The 18,985-nt window shown below is 37.5% G+C and overlaps 1 protein-coding gene across 1 annotated transcript in view; it reads left to right on the plus strand.

Moving 5' to 3' along the window:
- Nucleotides 1-18,985, plus strand: part of LOC101900537 (uncharacterized) — a 223,396-nt gene that overhangs the window by 188,300 nt on the left and 16,111 nt on the right. The window contains exons 8-18 of the mRNA XM_005179455.4: nt 5,203-5,404; nt 5,486-5,630; nt 7,828-8,017; nt 8,081-8,217; nt 8,293-8,370; nt 10,649-10,788; nt 10,857-10,932; nt 13,917-14,069; nt 14,177-16,356; nt 16,424-16,525; nt 16,588-16,691. Of these exons, the coding sequence (XP_005179512.1) occupies nt 5,203-5,404; nt 5,486-5,630; nt 7,828-8,017; nt 8,081-8,217; nt 8,293-8,370; nt 10,649-10,788; nt 10,857-10,932; nt 13,917-14,069; nt 14,177-16,356; nt 16,424-16,525; nt 16,588-16,691 (3,507 nt within the window). The remainder of the gene's footprint in view (nt 1-5,202; nt 5,405-5,485; nt 5,631-7,827; nt 8,018-8,080; nt 8,218-8,292; nt 8,371-10,648; nt 10,789-10,856; nt 10,933-13,916; nt 14,070-14,176; nt 16,357-16,423; nt 16,526-16,587; nt 16,692-18,985) is intronic.

Raw genomic sequence — 18,985 nt, forward strand, 5'->3', positions numbered from 1 at the left:
ATTTGAAAATGTCTACAAAAATATTTCCGACAACTGGAATTTTGACTACCGTCGTCAGGACGGAGTTGCGTCAGCAACATGTTTATAGGTTTTTATTTATTTTTTCCGAAAAAAACAACAACAATAATATCAACATCTACTGTTTTGTAGTTGTAAAGGAAAGTCCTGGTAATTCTTTGGGTGTTTATTTTTATTATTTGTTCCATGTCCGCTTTAGCCAGGCTAAAGCGGTATTGTCTTTGTACTGTGTACTAACTGAAATAAAAGTCCAAGTCCATGAATTAAATGTCGTTGTTGTTGCTACTGTTGTTTTTTTACTGCATTCTATTGAATGTCTTGGGTTAGGGCAAAAATAGAAATTAGTTTTGTAAAATGGCCTTGGAACGAAAGGAATTTGTTTGCCTGGCAGTATACAAATTTAATAAATGGAGAAAGAAAATACTGGATATAATATTACTCGTTTGCATATTGTAATAATAATGAACGGGTAGAGGACCTGGGTGACGTATACGCTGTGACATCATTCATACGCACCGACGTACCACAAGAAAATATTATTTATGGACATTCCCTAAGCTTTACCGTATTTATACAAGAGTAAAAATCTTCTTCAAGTCACGAACCCAAAGTACCAAGCAAGCCAATTGATTGGAAAAATGTGGCTAAGTCCTTTATAATACCAATATCTTGGGACAAGCAATGTATAACACCTGCTAAAAATTTCGAAAAACATCAAGGATTTTTTTAATTTTACCCATAAATATTCCAAAACATAAAATTGGAAAATACAGACAAGACCTGAAACCTGAAGTAAAATTTGCAGAAAATTGAAATTGCTAAACAAAAACAAGTAAAAAAGCAGTAAATTCGACCTTGCCTAACTTTAAATACCTTCCACCATTTGGAGCGAAAAAATAAAATCCGTTAAAAAAATTTACCTAAAATCATCAAAAGACCAAATATAGAGAGGTTCAGCTATATGGGCGCTATACGAAGACCTGGACCTGCATAGACAATTTTCTGTCATAGACTGTAGTTCCCATTACGAACTCTAAATTTGAAAAAATGTGGCTAAAATCTTCAAAATTTATATATATATAGGATTATATGGTGAATATAGGAAATCATGGACTTATATAGACAATACTCTTCCGGGGGTAAAGTACTCAAAAGGAACTCCGTGTGTGGATTTTCAGACAATTCCATTGTGGCTACAAATTGTACCAGAATTGTAGCTTCCTATCTTTATTCGTTTTGACTCTAGCGTAATTGCAACAGACGGACTAACAGGGCTAAATCGTCTTAGAATTTTACGCTGATCAAGAATACATGTACTTTGTTGGATCTAAAATTATTATTTCTATGGAGGGTGTATGGTGGAGGCTATAAAAACGATTTTTTAAATAATGTCACTCATTGAAAGTTCATGATCGGCCTTAAATTCATAGTCGATCTAAGGTTGTCTGTCTGTCCATCGTGGAGTTTTCAAGTTTGGCAAAAACGTTTGTATTATGTCTAGGACGATTCGTATAGTTCTCCGTCCTCGTTTAGGTAATGCCCCCATATAACCGTATCCCAAGATAATATTGTGCAACAAATGTTTTAAATAATTACGGAGAAAATCCAGCAGATTTTGAAAATAACCTGAATAGGGTGCAAGCACCTTACCTCTTTCACACTTCGGAGTGTTGGAATAAATTCCTCGGAATACGTGAATTTTAGGTGTATTGCCAAATATACAGCAATATTGCAGAATTATTTGAGAACTTCACACTGGTCAACAAAGAGTTCTTTTTGGTCCTTTTTTGAAAATATAGGTAAAAACTCCCTTTAAATGGAATTAAATTCCACTATAAGCTTCAGAAGACGTCAAAAAAGTATCAGTCGGTTTTGCCGACAAATGTATACCCCCAGCCAATGTTCTAATATTTAAATATATTTTGACTTCTGTTTTGTTTATTCAAATATTTGGCCCTCTATGGAGTAGGTTCCGAAGAAATGAACCAAATTCATCCATTTTGTATCGGAACTAAATAAATATGATATAAATATTGCGAAGTGCCAGGTTTGGGCTATATCGACTTCCACTCTATATGAAATATGTGATAATTTAAAAAAAAATTAAATTGTGCCTGGGGCACCAGATATAGTCGATCAAAGTATTCCACTTTCAAACTTCATCTAATACAGATAAAAATATTGATATGGGCAAAATTACAAGAAAATCGAACATTTATATCCAATTTTATGCGAAATCATAAATCCCATATTCATCTCAGGTTTCTGATTGAGTGAAATATTCAGATATAGCAAGTTATGACAGATAAAAGTATTGACCCTTTGTGGGTGAGGTACCAGAAGGAGTTCGCAGATATACACTGGTGGCCAAAACTAAAGCAACTGAAATTACAAGGAAAATGAATTCCCTGTAATTTTTTTAAAAATTAAGAAAATGAGAAAGTTTTTCTTGTTTTAAATAAGGTACTTTATTCACTTTTTAAAAACCTAAAACATAAAACCAAAATTAATTTTTATATAAAAAATAATGTTTGGTAAAGTCAATTAACCCGATTTTGGCTTGGACAAAACAAAAGCAACTCTGTTGTATATTCATATAACCGCTTCAATTTCAGTTGTTTTTACTGTGATATTTATCGCTTTTTGCTTCCTTCGACAATTTCGCTTGTCATAAATCCCTTTTGAGAAGTTTTTTACAACAGTATGTGTTTTTCTTTTCGTTTCTTAAGTACTGCCCAAAAAAATTTTAAAAATGGCTAGAAGCAAATACAATACCTGAATAAAACAGCAAATTATCAGTGACTATCAAAACAACATATTACAGAAAATGATTTCTGAGAAATATTTCATAAATATTTATGTGATTTCATAATTATGTCTGTGCACTAAGTCGGTTTTTCGAAACTGGATCAGTAGTAACAGTCCATAACGGATGAAGGCCGTGAAGAACTTCAGCCCATACTGATCCACAAATTGTGAGAGAAATAAAAAACAACTATTTAAGAGTTCAACAGGATTGGTGAGAGAGCAATCATTGGATATAAGCTCGAGATCAGTGCGTAGACGAGTAGTGGCAGCTGGTCTGCATGCCCGTAAGACATCAAAAAACCATTTATATCTGAAAAAATCAAAAAGGCTTTCGGAAACAAAAATATTAAGTGGAATCAAGCTCAATGGAAAAAACATTATTTCTGGGATGGGTCTACGTTTAATGTTAAAGGCTCAGATGTGAAAAATTTTACGGCGAGAAGACCAAAAAATGAAGGACTCAAGCCGCAGTGTTGCAAAGCATGAGGGTGGGTCAAAAATGGCGTGGCGCTGTTTTTCTTTCTATGGATTTGGGCCTGTCCATAAAATAAAGGAAGTTGTGGATCGGTTTGTTTACAAAGATGTGGTGGACATCACGTTGTTCCCTTACGCTGAGTAAAATACTCGGCTGAGTTGGGTGTTTCAGCATGACAATGATCCCAAACTTGTATCAAAACTTGTCAAATATTGGTTGCGGGAGTCAAAAATTGTTGTTTTGTTATGGCCGGCACAATCACCTGACCTAAACTCCATAGAAAACCTTTGGAGTATCGTAGATAGGAAGATCAAGCGAGATTCGGAAATAAATAAGCACAACTTTTTCTAAAGAATTCGGGGTGCCTGGGAAAGCACACCCAAGGATCAAATTGAGCATGTTATAGATTCAATGCCTCGTAGGTGTGCAGCTGCTATCAAAAATAATGGTCATGCTATCGACTACTAGCCAAAATTTAATTATTTTAAAATAAAAAATCAAAAGTTGCTTTAGTTTTGACCAAGCAAAAATTGGGTCATTTTAGTTTTCCACATATTATTTTTCGTTCAAAATTATTTTTGTACTTTTATTTTTAGTTTCTTAAAAGTGAATTAAACCCCTCATTTAAAACTGGAAAAATAATTACGATTTGTTTATTTTTGTAAAAGTTACAGGACATTTATTGTCTTTGCGATTTAAGTTGCTTTAGTTTTGGCCACCAGTGTATATCATCTTCACAACAGATTTTGTGTTAGCAAAAATGTTTGTATGTGTAAAATTAGAAGAAAGTTGCATTCTTATTTCCATTTCTTTGAGCGTTTTGTTAAATGTCTAAAATCAGCTCCATATCTCAATTCCAGATATTAACACAGACCTCAATATGAAATCTGAGGATTCCAGCTCTATCGCTTCACCCAATACCAAATTTAGTACTTTTCGTACAAATATAGGACGCATTTCCAAACCACCGCCAAATTTCAATAAAAGGTACCGTCATCATCAAATTCCAAAATTTGATCTTTATTCCTTCACCAAATATCAAATTTAGTACCTTTTAGTACTTTTCGTACAAATATAGGATGCATTTTCAAAACCACCTCCAGTCTACACGTGAACAGCGACCCTAATATCATATTTCAGATTTCAAGCATTATCTATTCGCCCAATACCAAATTTTACCAAGTATAGTACTATCTAGTACTTTTCGTATAATTATAGTACACATTTCCAAAACCACCTCTTTATCACAAGCCTACCACCAACGGAGACCTCAATACAAAATTTCAAATATCCAGCTTCATCCGTTCACCCTAAACCAAACTGTTCCAAATTTAGTACTAGTTAGTACAGTTCGCAGATTTAGTACACATTTCTGAAAACACCTTCATACATCAAACTTACAGCCCTGCTGCTTATACCAAATTTCAAGTTTATGGTACTTTCCGTTGACATTATACCAAATGTTACCAGTTTAGAACTTTTCGTAACCTTAAGGTTTCCTTTGGTACATCTGTCCTACACTCCATCGGTGACTCTCATTTTAAATTTCAGATTACTAGTTTATTTCGTTTGTCCAATACAAATTATTCAATATTTGGTGGACCATTCGGTATTTTGCTGATTTATGTTATACTTTTCGCCGGAATTGTTTTAAATTTAAAGTTCATAGGGGGAACCTCTTCCTACGTCAGAAAATTCCCTATCCAGGTCAATATTCTCGTGTTTCCCTCATATAATGGTACCTTTCGTTAATCGGTATTTTTCCGATTTTAGTCATATTTTTCAAAGGGTTTTCTTAAAATGCGTATACATACTTTATGTTGAAACTCATACGCACCCTATTACATAAGTACATGTACGTAAGTGCATTTTAATAACCTTTTCTCTAACTTTTCTTCCAGACATTAAGGTACGAGTACCGAAATTCTCCAAACACTCATGGTTGGCCTTTCCTGCCCTTAAGGGTGCCTACAAACATGTTCAGCTACGCATTGAATTCCGTCCCGAATCCTTTGATGGTATTATTCTATTGAGTGGAGAACGCGACGATTTGACGGGAGATTTTATGGCTCTGCTGTTGAATAAAGGATTTGTGGAATTTTGGTAAGTAGTTGATGATGAAAGAGAGAAGGAGAACATAATGGAGAGAAAATATAAAAACTATGACCATTACCATTCTCTCAGGTTCGATTGTGGCAGCGGGGCTGGCAGCGTGAGATCGCGTGAGACCATCCTCCTAAACGAATGGAATTCTGTGGTAATCTATCGTCATCGTTGGGATGCCTGGTTGGTATTGAATCATGGCACGAAGGTGCAGGGTAGATCGACGGTAAGTCTATTTTATTTATTCGGAAATTTTATAATTTACAGTGCGGAATTATGAAAATATAAATTGAAAACGATGGGTAGAGTAGAGTGTCAATCAAGTTCGATCAAACGAACTACACCTTTTTTTGTAATTTATATAACTTTTGATTCATTTCGTAACAATTAATTTGTATTTCGAATTATTCCAATTGTAATTCAAATGATTTCAATAATTCGAATGATTTATTTGTAATTCGAATGATTCCAATTGTAATTCGATTGATTTCATTTGTAATTCGAATAATTTCAATTGTAATTCGAATAAGTTCATTTATAATTTGAATTATTCCATTTAAAATTACAAATTGAATCATTCGAATTACATTTAGAAAAATTTGAATTACAAATGGAGCAATTCGAATTATAATTGGAATAATTCGAATTACAAATCGAAAAATTCGAATTACATTCGTAATTCAAGAATTACAACTGAAATAATTCGAATTACAATTCTCAAATTAAAACTGAAATAATTCAAACCACAATGCATATTCTCGAATTACAATTCGAACGATTCGAATTATTAATTTACAATTGAAATGGTTCGAATTACATCGGAAAACGTGTAGCTTCTATAGTTCCGTTGACTCTGGCTATTTGAATGAAAAGTCTACGTATGAGTGATATGAAGTTTACCAGATTGGTGTACCAGATTGACACAACTCTAACGGGAGGCCGGTTTCGGTATAACGATACGAAAGTGAATACGGAAGAAAAGTAGGAATCTTAATGTTTTATTTTAATTATACCCTCAGCCATATGGCTACAGGGGGTATATATCATTTGATACGGTCAAAACGTGCCTAGTCGAAATAACGGTTTTAGACCGTAGGTCTCTTTGGACCAAATCCGTTTCAGAACATTTGGAGTCGATTTAGCGATGTCCGTCCGTCCGTCTGTCTGTCTGTCTGTCTATCCGATTTGGTTCAAACTTGGTACATCGTAATATTTTTGTCAAACTTAGATCGAGTTCGGAGATGGGCAATATCGGCCCACTCCTTCTGGTACCTCCCCCACAAAAGGTCGAAATTTTCAAAAAATATATTTTTTGCACAGGAAGAGAAATGATAATCCGAATTTGCTCCAACTTTGCAAATCCTAATATTTGCGTCAGTGCTAGGTCAGGTGTGAAAATGGGCAATATCGGTCCACTCCATCAAGTACCTCCCCCACAAATGGTCAAAATTTTGAATAATTACAACTCTCATAAAATGTGATGTAAGAGTCCGATTGTCTTCAAATTTCACACATCCCAATATTTATATTAACCCAAGCTCTGTTAAGATAGAATATATCGGTCCACTATTTCTGGTAACTCCCCCATACAAGGTCAAAATTTTCAAAAAAAAAATATATTTTTTCTGCGCAGAAAGAGAAGCGGTAATCCGGGTTTGCTCCAACTTGGCAAATCCTAATATTTTCGTCAGTTCTAGGTCTGGTACAAAAATGGATATTATTTATCCACTCCATCAAGTACCTCCACCACAAAGGGTAAACATTTTGAATAATTATAATGTGATGTTAGAATCCGACTGTCTTAAAATTTCACACATTCCAATATTTTCCTAAATCCAAAATCTGGCGTTAAGATGGAATACATCGGTTCACTTCTTCTGGTATCTCCCCCACAAGGGGTCAAAGTTTTGAATAACCAAAACATTTATAAAACCTGAAATCAGGCTCTCTTTATACTTCACACATCCCATTATTTCCACTAACAAAAGATCCGTTGTGAAGATGCGATATATCGGTCCACTCATTCTGGTACCTCCCCCCCCCCCACAAAGGCTCAAAATTTTGAAAATCCATGTAAAATTCATGACTTGGTACATCCCAAAATTTCCATTAAAACAACATGGTCCAAAGCTAGCACGTCGCAATATTTATATCATATTTATTTAGGTCCGACAAAAAATGGCTAATATTGGCCAATTCCTTCGGAACCAACTGCATAAAGGTTTAAACATTTTATCAATCAAACCAGAAGTCAAAAGATTTTAAAATAATCGAACATTGGCTGAGGGTATACATCTGTCGGCAAAACCGACCGAAACTTTTTAACTTGTTTTTATTTAAATTCAAAAACCCGCCCTAAAATTTGAAGCCATGAAAACATCTTATGATGGGAGGTTATTAAATTTGTCTCTTGTTTCCCATAGGGCCTCTTCTCCCGCATTACCTTCCGTGAACCGGTATTCCTAGGTGGCACTGGCAACATCACTGGCCTGGCTAATCGTTTGCCAATTACATCGGGCTTTTTGGGTTGTATACGTCACTTCATTGCCAACGATCAAGAATATAAATTTGAGGAACACCCAGCGGGAGATGTTACCAAGGGTTTTGATATACGTAAGTACATTTTGAGAATTTTTCAGATTTCATTGATTTATTTCATATTTTCTTATTTTATAGAGGATTGCATTACGGACAAGTGCTTCAAATATCCCTGCCAACATGGTGGCAAATGTCTGCCCTCCGACCAGGGAGCGGTGTGCCTATGCCCCATTGGCTTTGTGGGAGATTTGTGTGAGATACGTATGGATTTACAGGTATTTTTTGAGAAAAAAAATCGAAAATGTATTTTTTTATTTATGAATAAATGTATATTTTTTCTTTCTTTATAGGTTCCTTCATTTAATGGCTCCTCCTTTTTGCGTTATGCCCCCTTGGGTGACAGTGTTTTGATATGGCTGGAATTGAATGTAAGTAACTAAAATGTAGTACTTAGTGTTTTTAGCGGGTTCTATCTCCTGTGGCAGAAAATTGTCTATATATGGGTTCACATTTTCTTTTAGACCCCATAGGGCGGTACCTGCCGATTTTTAGTATTTCATGAACTTTTGACACATTTTTCAACGGAATTGTTTAAAACTCGAATCGTTGTTTTCATAATGGGTTCTCTCTCTAGTGACAATACATTTTCTATATACAGGGTGAGATAAAAAAAACTGCAACAAAGTCAAATGCTACAATTTTTACATTTCTCTTTTTAAATTTTATTGAATGAAAGCAAAAATATCGGAAATATTATCAACTTTTAGAATAAGTTTACCTTTGGCACGAATTATGGCCTTCTAACGGCCAGTGAAACCGTCTCCCGCTGCCCGAATGTTGCTCTGCGGTATTTTGGCCCATTCCCGGCGAAGCGCTTGCTTGAGGTGATCGACACTTTGGCATTTTTAAGTGCCAATCTTGCTTTCCAACATACTCCAGACACAATAGCCCAACGGATTGGTATCCGGAGATTTTGGTGGCCATTGTGCGCTGAAAATAAAGAGAGGGAGCTAATTTTCTAAACATTCTTGGGTGGCGGGTGCTGAGTCCTGTTGGAATGTCCGAAGGTCTGCGGCCAAAATGTTTGCGTGTCCAAGGCTTTGTTCGGCATTTCTTCTGATGCCACGTTCGATTAATACGAACGGAGAGCGACCATCGGCAGTTATGGCGGCCCACACCATCACCATGGCCGGCGCTTAAGTTCTGGTGGTCAACTGAAAGTGCACATTTTCAGCTGACCTCTTTAGCAAAGAAACACGATAACGAATGTTTTCTCATCGGAGAAAACCAAATTCGGCAGTTCACCACTTTCGGCCAAGCGAAGCAACTCTTTAGCTCTTTTGAGTCTATTATATTTCCGTTGCGCTGTAAGTTCTTGTACTTTTTGGAATTTCAATGGCTTTACCCCGAGCTCCCCCGATTCTTTAATATTTGCCGAATGGAATATTGCGATATGTTCAACTCACGAGCAATTTTTCGGCCACTGCGACGCGGATTTCGATCGAGTCGCTTCTTTATTTTTCGAACCATTTCTGTTGATGTTGCTGTTCTGTTCTTCCGTCCACTTCCTTGACGTCGGTAACGAGCGATGGTACGAGACACAAACGATTTATTCACATTTAAATGCTGGAGTACTCTAACGATAGCCACTTGTGGTTTTCCAGCCAAATATGAGGAAATCGTACCATCACGCTTGAATTCCATCACGAATAACTTTTTTCTGGAAAATTCTCACCAAAAATTTTTTGTTCACTTGTAAACAATATAATGAGCTGTCAGTGGAATAATTTTAACAGCTGTCGGACGAGTGGCTTAGAAATGAGAGCAGTCTGAAGTTGGTTGCAGTTTCTTCCACTCACCCTGTAAGTCCATATAACTATGCCTTCCTATAGAAGTTATTTGGACGATTTAGATAAGATTTTCTAACAGAATTGTTTAAATTTCGGTGCTTAGATCTTATAACGAGTTCTATCTCCTGTAGCAGAAAATGCTTTCCCATAGTCTCCATACAACTGTACCTTCCAATATTAGGTATTTTAGCGACCTAAGCCACATCTTCAAACGGCAGTGTTTCAAACTTTCAAACCTTTGTCATATAACGATATCTCCACATATCCCTTATTCTGATGATTTCAACCACATTTTAAAACGAAATTTTTTACAATTTGCTACTTAGGGTCCGGTTCTACCTCCTTTGGCTTATATTGGTTCACGTTGTCATATAGCCCCATATTTCGGAACTTCCAGATATTCGGTACTCTGATGACTTTAGCCGCATTTTTCAGGAGAATCTATTAAAATTTGGAATGTAGAGTTTGTAATGGGTTATGTCTTCTGTCACAGAAGACAGCTCGAATAGGTTCATTTCTTATATCACCCTTAAAGCGGTATTTCCGAATATTTGGTATTTTGGCAATTTTAGCCATATTTCTCAAGAGAATACTTTTCAAATTTGGGTAATAGCAATAGGTAACAACTACTACAGCAGGAAAGCGTTACCATCGTCCTTACGGCATTTCTAAGATTCTTTCCAACCGATTACACTGGAACAAATCTAATTGGATCCGAAATTCATTCACGATTCATTTATTTTTAAAGGGTTTCTTTACCTCATGGTGGAGGGTTTTTCAAAGATCGGCACGGCCGAACTTGTTATTATTTATTTATTGTATTTATTAATTTGATTTTTTTTTTTCTATCTTCCAGGTCATCCTCAAGCCCGAACAAGCCGATGGCCTTATTTTGTACTCGGGACCCAAACATCATGGTGATTTTATTGCCTTATCCCTGAGCAATGGCTATGTGGAGTTCTCCTTCAATTTGGGCAATGGTCCTGCCGTTGTAAGGTGAGATCTCATCACATTTCCAGCAGCGTTGTTCTTTTCTCAAATTTGTTTTTGTATTTTTGTTTTAGAAGTGAATACCCCTTGTCCATTGGTCAATGGCATACCATAAGAATATCACGAACGGCACGTCTAGCTGTCCTTAAGGTAAGTGCTTGCAAAAGAAAATATTATTAGTAAATATGTGTTATAAAATGAAAAAGGTAAATATAACACCGCAAGTAGCAATTTGGAGGACATGGGGACACATTGGAGCTATAAGAGTAAACTAATTAAAAATTTTATTAATTGGTCGTATACTTTACGACACTATTCATACGCTCACATATGCGTCGGAAATTAACTCGGAATCTAACAGAATTTCGTATCCATTGTAGAATCCCAATAGGGAGTGTTCCTATGAAACATTCCTTTGATATGAATGTTGTCAGACATTATTCAAAAGGTCTTTGCAGCACAGTGGAGTCTCAAATTATTCCAAATTAAGAAATTAAATACTTCAGGATCTCTACAGAAAGATATAATCCAAAAGCCATGGAATTGCTCACCCATTTTATAAAACCCAATGGATAGTACACTTTTTAAGCTACAGTACTCAATAGTTGGACGTTTTTGACCAATGTTAATTTTTTAGAAAATTTTAGTACGAACTTAAAAAATCTCCCTAATAGACCAACCAACTACGTAAATACAACATTTTCGCCACATAAGCCTTCTATTAATATTCATATCGATATCCAAAAGTCCACAATTCACTCATCGTTAAAATGTGATTTTGTACCCAATACGGCTGAAGTTGAAAAATTTAAAAGTGAAAAAGTTACCCAAATCCTCATATTAAACATGGTCGCTCCGGGAATCGATATATCCTCCTTCCATTGGATAAATGTTTATATGTATATTACTAGCAAGGGCCCGCTACTTCGTCAGCGAAAAGTCCACCTTAAAATTATAAATTCGTTCCAACAGTTTGTGTTATGCCTTTTTAGTACTCAAAATTCATAATTTCTTCCGTTTGAGAATCTGTCCTTTAAAGTTTTATATATTTTTGAAGTGTTTCCTTATTCGGAAAGAATAATAAGAAAATGTTTACCATTTGCACCAAAAAGTCTTGAAAACCCTAAAAACCAACAGTGACCTCAATATCGCATTTCAAAATTTCAGCTCCATCCTTTCATCCAATACCAAATTCTGTACCATTTAGTACTTTTCATACAAATATAGGTCGCATTTCCAAACCATCGCTAAATCTCAAATACAGATCTCAACATAAACCTCAATATCAGAGTTTTGCCACTATGTGCTCACCCAATACCATATTGTACCAAATATAGTACTATTTAGTACTTTTCATACAAATATAGGTCGCATTTCCAAACCAACGCCGAATCTCAAACACAGATATCATCAATAATTTAAATGTCAAATTTCAGAAGTGTATCTCCATCCCTTTACCCAATACAAAATGTAGTACCATTTAGTACTTTTCGTACAATTAAAGTACACACTTCCCGAACCTCCTCCATATGTTCAGGCTACACATGAACAGCGACCCTAATACCAAATTTCAAAGTTTTGCCACTGCCAAGCTAATATCATATTGTACCAAATATAGTACTATTTAGTACTTTTCGTACAAAAATAGAACGAATTTCCGAACCACGAACGAATTGAGATAGAGTCCCAAACACAAAATACCTTCAGTAACCTGAATATTAAATTTCATAATTTTACCACTACAACTTAGGTATAGTACATTCCGGTACTTTCGTACAATTACAGTACACATTTCTGAAACCACCTCCATATGTAAAAGCTACACATGAACTGCGACCCTAACACCAAATTTTGGATTTCAAGCAATATCTGTTCACTCAATACCAAATTGAACCAAATATGGTACTATTTAGTACTTTTCGTACAATTATAATACACATCTCCAAAACCACCTCCATATCTTAACCACAGACACCAACGACGATGTGCATTAAATTTCAGGACTTCAGCTATATCCCTTCACCCAATACCAAATTTAGTACCATTTAGTACTTTTGGTACAATCCATCCGAAACCATCACCATATCTCAATTCCAGCTACCAACCGCGACCTCAATATCAAATTTCGAGATTCCAGCTCTATCCCTTCACCCAATACAAAAATTAGCACTATTTAGTACTTTTCGTACAATTATAGTACACATTTCCGAAACAACCACATCCAATACCAAATGTAGTACCATTCCGTACTTTTCGTACAATTAAATTACATACTTCCCAAACCACCTTTCCCATGAACATATTTCAAGCGCTATCTGTTCAATTGTACTAAATATGGTACTATTTAGTACTTTTTTTAGTACTGTGGTACACATTTCCAAAACCACATCTTTATCACAAACCTATCACCAACATTTCAAAATGTCAGCTTGATTTGTTCAACCTAAACCAAACTGTTCCGAATGTAGTACCATTTAGTACAATTCGCACACTTAGTACATATTTCCAAGCCGCCTTCATACATACATACAAAGCCACCTTCATACCTATGTTTCAACCTTGATTCTCATACCAAATTTTAAGTTTATAGCCTTATCCGTTTACATAATACCAAATGGTACCATTTTAGAAGTTTGGTACCATTTAAGAACTTTTCGTAGGCTTTTAGTTTGAATTTTTAAAATCCCTTTGGGGCATCTCTCCTTCAATCCATCAGTGACTCTTATTCCAAACATCAGAATTCCAGCTGATTCCATTTTTCCAATACCAATTCGTTGTTTCGTACATTTTAGTACTTTTTTGTACACTTTTAGTACAAATTTCTAAAAATCCAACCATATCGAATGGCACGCACCAAGACAGAAGCTCGTGCAAAATTGCAGGATTTTAGCTTTCATTCTTGGTCAGTCAGCCACTTCTTTATTTCTCTAACCATAGTTCTGAACAGCGTCCTTCAGATTTAATCCTTCCCTCAATCCTTGCGATTTAATGTCGAAATTTAAAATTTATTTCCTCAATCTCGTTCCCCTCCTCCCAGGCCAATTGATGGGTCTCATTAAAAATGACTTACTACCTCTGCTACCATCTTTATCTAATATTTATTTGATTTACATCTTTCCTTGGCACCCTTCCAGATTGACCAACTGCCCGAGGTAATGACGATTTCGGCAAATGGCTTTTGGCATCTTTCGCTGCCGGAGAATCTCTTTGTGGGCGGTGTGAATCACATCGACAAATTGCCCATGGACTTGAAAAATAAGCCCTTCTTTGTGGGTTGCATTCAAAAGGTAAGTGGCGATGCTAAAAATACATTACAACAAAATAACAATAACAACAAATGCAACAACAACAACAACAATCATTAATAACATTTCATTTATTGGCCACCCAACAGATTGAAATAAATGGCCATCCATTGTCGATTATCTCCGAGGCGCTGGGTGGCACAAACATTGGCAATTGCCCGCATGCCTGTGTGGCAAGGCCATGTGGCCCATTGTCCGAGTGTGTGCCACAAATGGAGGGCTATGAGTGTCGTTGCAGTGCCTACAATGAACAGTGCAATAACAACAACAGCAATAGCAAGAAAGGCAAAACCCGCATGGAAGAGAAGACAAGTAAAATCCAATCAAAAGTAAAAGCCAATAAGGCTGTCATTGCCCCATCGCTGGGCCACAATGATTTCAGTGTTAAGGACAGTGCATTGAGGCAGAAACAACAACAACAGCAGCAGCAGAAGCCACAACAACAAAAGGGCCACAAGAAACCCAAGAAACAACACTTGTTGTGGCACAAAACAAGCTATAAAGCCATGCAGCAGCAACAGCAACAGAATCTGAAACCCAGTATTGCATTGGCAACCACAAGGACCACCAGCACAACTCCAACAACTCCCCCTCCACCCAGTACCACAACACCAACCACCACCACAACAACAATGAATTGGCAGGACATGGAAATCATCAATAGGGATATCCTAGAAACCCAAGAGACCCTGGAACGCATCATGGAGAAAATGAAAACCGATGAAGTGGTGCTCGACGACGATGAGGATGAGGACGAACAGGATGAGGAGGCTGATGAAATAGAGGATGATATGATATTCCGGGATATTAAGGCCATGCATGAACAGCAGGAGTTGGAGCAGGAACAGGAACAAGAGCAAATGCAGAGACAAAGAGAACAACAGCAGCAGCAACAACAACAAAGGCAGCAAGAAGAACAGGAACAACACATGAGGCAGCTGGCCAAGGAGGTGGCTAAATATGGACATCACAGCAGCAACAACAACAACAACATGAAAACGAATCAACGAACAAACCGCAATAAACGTAAACACATGATGACGACAACAACAACAACTGTTCGCACAACAACACCCACAACCATCAGTACCACAACAACAAGGACGATGACGACAACCACCACACGAAAGCCTTACAAACAAAAACAACAACAGCCACACTCTTCGTTTTATGGCTCTGCGAAACCGGATCCCCACCACAAGACACCCGTCCTGGATAAGCCGCAACATAAATTGAGTCGTTTGCCGACACACTACGAAAGCTTTCAGACCCAAACCGGAAGTGACATCTTAACCTTTGAAGATCCGGTGGCACTGGAAGAACAATGGCAGGACTTTAATGCGGCTTCTTCGGCATCACAGTCCTCCTCCTCGAGTGAAGAGCATAGCGAGGAAACGAAGCAGGCAAATAGTGGTGGCTATGTTAGCCTGGATAGTAACAGCAACAACAACAACAATGATGATAACAACGACAACAACGAAGGAGCCGCCATTGAAAATACCAGCGAGGATACCTTTGTCATGGACGAGTCCTTGTTCGATGAAAACGATGGCACCGAGGATTATCAACGCAAACAATTGGCCCAGGATATGAAACGGATTATGGCCAATACCAAGGGTCATTATACGCCCAAACAGCCGAAATTGGTCATCACCGAATATGATTACAGTGGTGAGGATGAAATGCCATCACAGGATCATAACAACAAGGAGAACCAGCGGGAGGCAACAAATAAACCACAAGCACCAAAATTAATGGACACCATGCAGCAGCAAAAACCTCTGCAATATCCTCAACAATCCTTATATGATGCCCGGAAATTTGACGACTTCAATATTGTGGAACATTCCAATGAGGACAAGCATGCGGATAATGGAGGAAATTCCAATGAAGACAATAGCAACGATGATGATGGGGACGACGACGATGAATTTGATTCCCAGGAATTTGAGGAAGTCAAAAAGAAACCCTCCGCTGATCCCACACAAACCCACACCGATTGGAGCCTCTTGAGTAAATTTGATCTACCCTCAAATGAAAATCGCCCACCCATTGGAGTGAGAAAGAATTTCGGTGCCTGTTTTGTGGGTCATGAGTCCTATTTCCATTACAACGATCCCGATACCATGAATCAAATCATCAGCAACAACATCGATTTGAATTTGAGAATAAAAACGCGTTCCGAACACGGAGTGATACTGTGGACCGCCTGTGTGGGTACCATGGATCAGGATTCGGATGATTATCTGTCGCTGGGCATTGAGGATGGGTGAGTTGAAAAGGGAAAATATTTGAGAATTTGAATTTAATGGAAATAATTCTCATTCGCTTTGTAGGTACCTCCACTTCCGTTACAACTTGGGTTCCGGTGAGGTGGATATACGCTTTAATGCCACCAAAATCAGTGATGGCCTATGGCATCGCGTCAGGGCCATAAGGTATGGATGGCTATGGGTATTGTATGGGGATTTCGTTATAAAAATATTCTCTTTTGTTTTAGAAATAACCAAGAGGGCTATCTGGAAGTGGATGGCCGCAAGAGCATTACCCTGAGATCGCCGGGTACATTACGTCAATTAAATACCGATACGGGTCTATATGTTGGTAAGTTATAACGTAGTATATCATTAATAGGAAAAGGAAAAAAGAACCCCAAACAATTTTCCATAAATAGAAGACATCCTAAAGGCCTTTCACTCAGAGGAGACCCATACAAATTCTTCCATACCGACCCTCCTATACATTGAAAGTTTCAGGAGGTCTTCTAAATATATAATGCCTCAAGGTCCACTTGAAGAGGATATTCTAATCACAGATGATCTACAAACTTAATGGTACCATTACATGGGGGCTATACGAAGACGTGGACCTGCACAGACAATTTTCTGTCATAGTCTGTAGTATCCATTACGAACTTCAAATATCAAATTTGAAACAATTCCGTTGAATAATGTCACTAAAATCATCAAAATACCGAATATCGGGAAGTACCGTTATATGGGGGCTATACGAAGACGTGGACCTGCACAGACAATTTTCTGTCATTGGCTGTAGTACCTATTACGAACTTCAAATACCAAATTTGAAATAATTCCGGTGAATAATGTCGCTAAAATCATCAAAATACCGAATATCGGGAGGTACCGTTATATGGGGCTATACGAAGACGTGGACCTGCACAGACAATTTTCTGTCATAGGCTGAAGTATCCACTACGAACATCAAATACCAAATTTTAAAGAATTCTGGTGAATAATATCGCAAAAATAATCAAAATACCGAATATCGGGAGGTATCGTTATATGGGGGCTATACGAAGACGTGAACCTGCACAGACAATTTTCTGTCATAGGCTGTAGAATTCATTTCAATCTTCAAATACCAAATTTGAAACAATTCCGATGAATATTGTCGCAAAAATCATCAAAATGCCGAATATCGGGAGGTGCCGTTATATGGAGGCTATACCACGACGTAGACCTGCACAGACAATTTTCTGTCATAGGCTGTAGTATCCACTACGAACATCAAATACTAAATTTGAAAGAATTCTGGTGAATATTGTCGCAAAAATCATCAAAATGCCGAATATTGGGAGGTACCGTTATATGGGGGCTATACCAAAACGTGGAACTACATCCCCTAATTTTCAATACCAAAAGTCCTGCAGACATAATATACATTTGAGTAAAATTTGATAAATCTACTTCAATTCGTTCGGAAGCTAGAGTGGTTTCCACAGACGGACAGATGGATAGACGGACAGACGGACGGACGGACATCGTTAAATCGACATAGAATTTTATGCTAATCAAGAATATATATACTTTGTGGGGCCTAAAATGTATATTTCGAGGTGTTACAAACGGAATGACAAACTTAATATACCCTCCATACTATGGTGGAGGGTATAAAAATATCGGAAATAGCATCAAATTTTAGAATAAGTTTAGATTTGTTCGAATTGATCACCTTCGGCACGAATTATGGCCTTCAAACGGCCAAAGAAACCGTCACACGCTGCGCGAATGTTGCTCTGCGGTATTTTGGCCCATTCCCGGCGAAGCGCTTGCAACCTTGCTTTCCAAAATACTCCAGACACAATAGTCCAACGGATTGGTATTCGGAGATTTTGGTGGCCATTGAACGCTGGAAATTAAGCGAGGAATCTCATTTTGTAACCATTTTTGGGTTGCGCGTGCTGAGTGCGTTGGTGCTGAGTCCTGTTGGAATGTCCAAGGTCTGCGTTGTAAGGTCTTTAATACACCCTCCAGAATATTTTCGCGATAATATTCGTCATTTATTCTGATGCCACGGTCGATTAATACGAGCGGAGAGCGGCCAGTGGGTGTTATGGCGGCCCATACCATCATCATGGACGGCGCTTGAGTTCTGGTAGCCAACCGAAGGTGCACATTTTCAGCTGACCTCTTTGGCAAATAAACACGATCATTTAGTTTGTTTACAAACTGCTACTGGACAACGAATGTTTTTTCATCGGAGAAAACTAAATTCTGCAGTTCACCACTTTTGGCCAAACAAAGCAACTCTTTAGCTCTTTTGAGTCTATTTTCTTTCTGTTGCTGTTGCGGTATAAGTTCTGGCACTTTTTGGAATTTCAATGGCTTTACCCCGATCTCATTTTTCAATAATTGCCGAATGGAATATTGCGATATGTTCAGCTCACGAGCCATTTTTCGGCCACTTTGCGACAAGGGTTTCTATCAAGTCGCTTCTTTACTTTTCCAACCATTTCTGCTGATGTTGCTGTTCCGTTCTTCCGTCTACTTCCTTGACGTCAGGCTACGCTACCAGTATCACGGTAACGAGCGATATTACGAGACACAAAACATTTATTCACATTTAAATGCTGGAGTACTCTAACGATAGCCACTTTC

Source organism: Musca domestica, unplaced genomic scaffold, assembly GCF_030504385.1.
Source record: "Musca domestica strain aabys unplaced genomic scaffold, Musca_domestica.polishedcontigs.V.1.1 16, whole genome shotgun sequence".
Lineage (NCBI taxonomy): Eukaryota > Metazoa > Arthropoda > Insecta > Diptera > Muscidae > Musca > Musca domestica.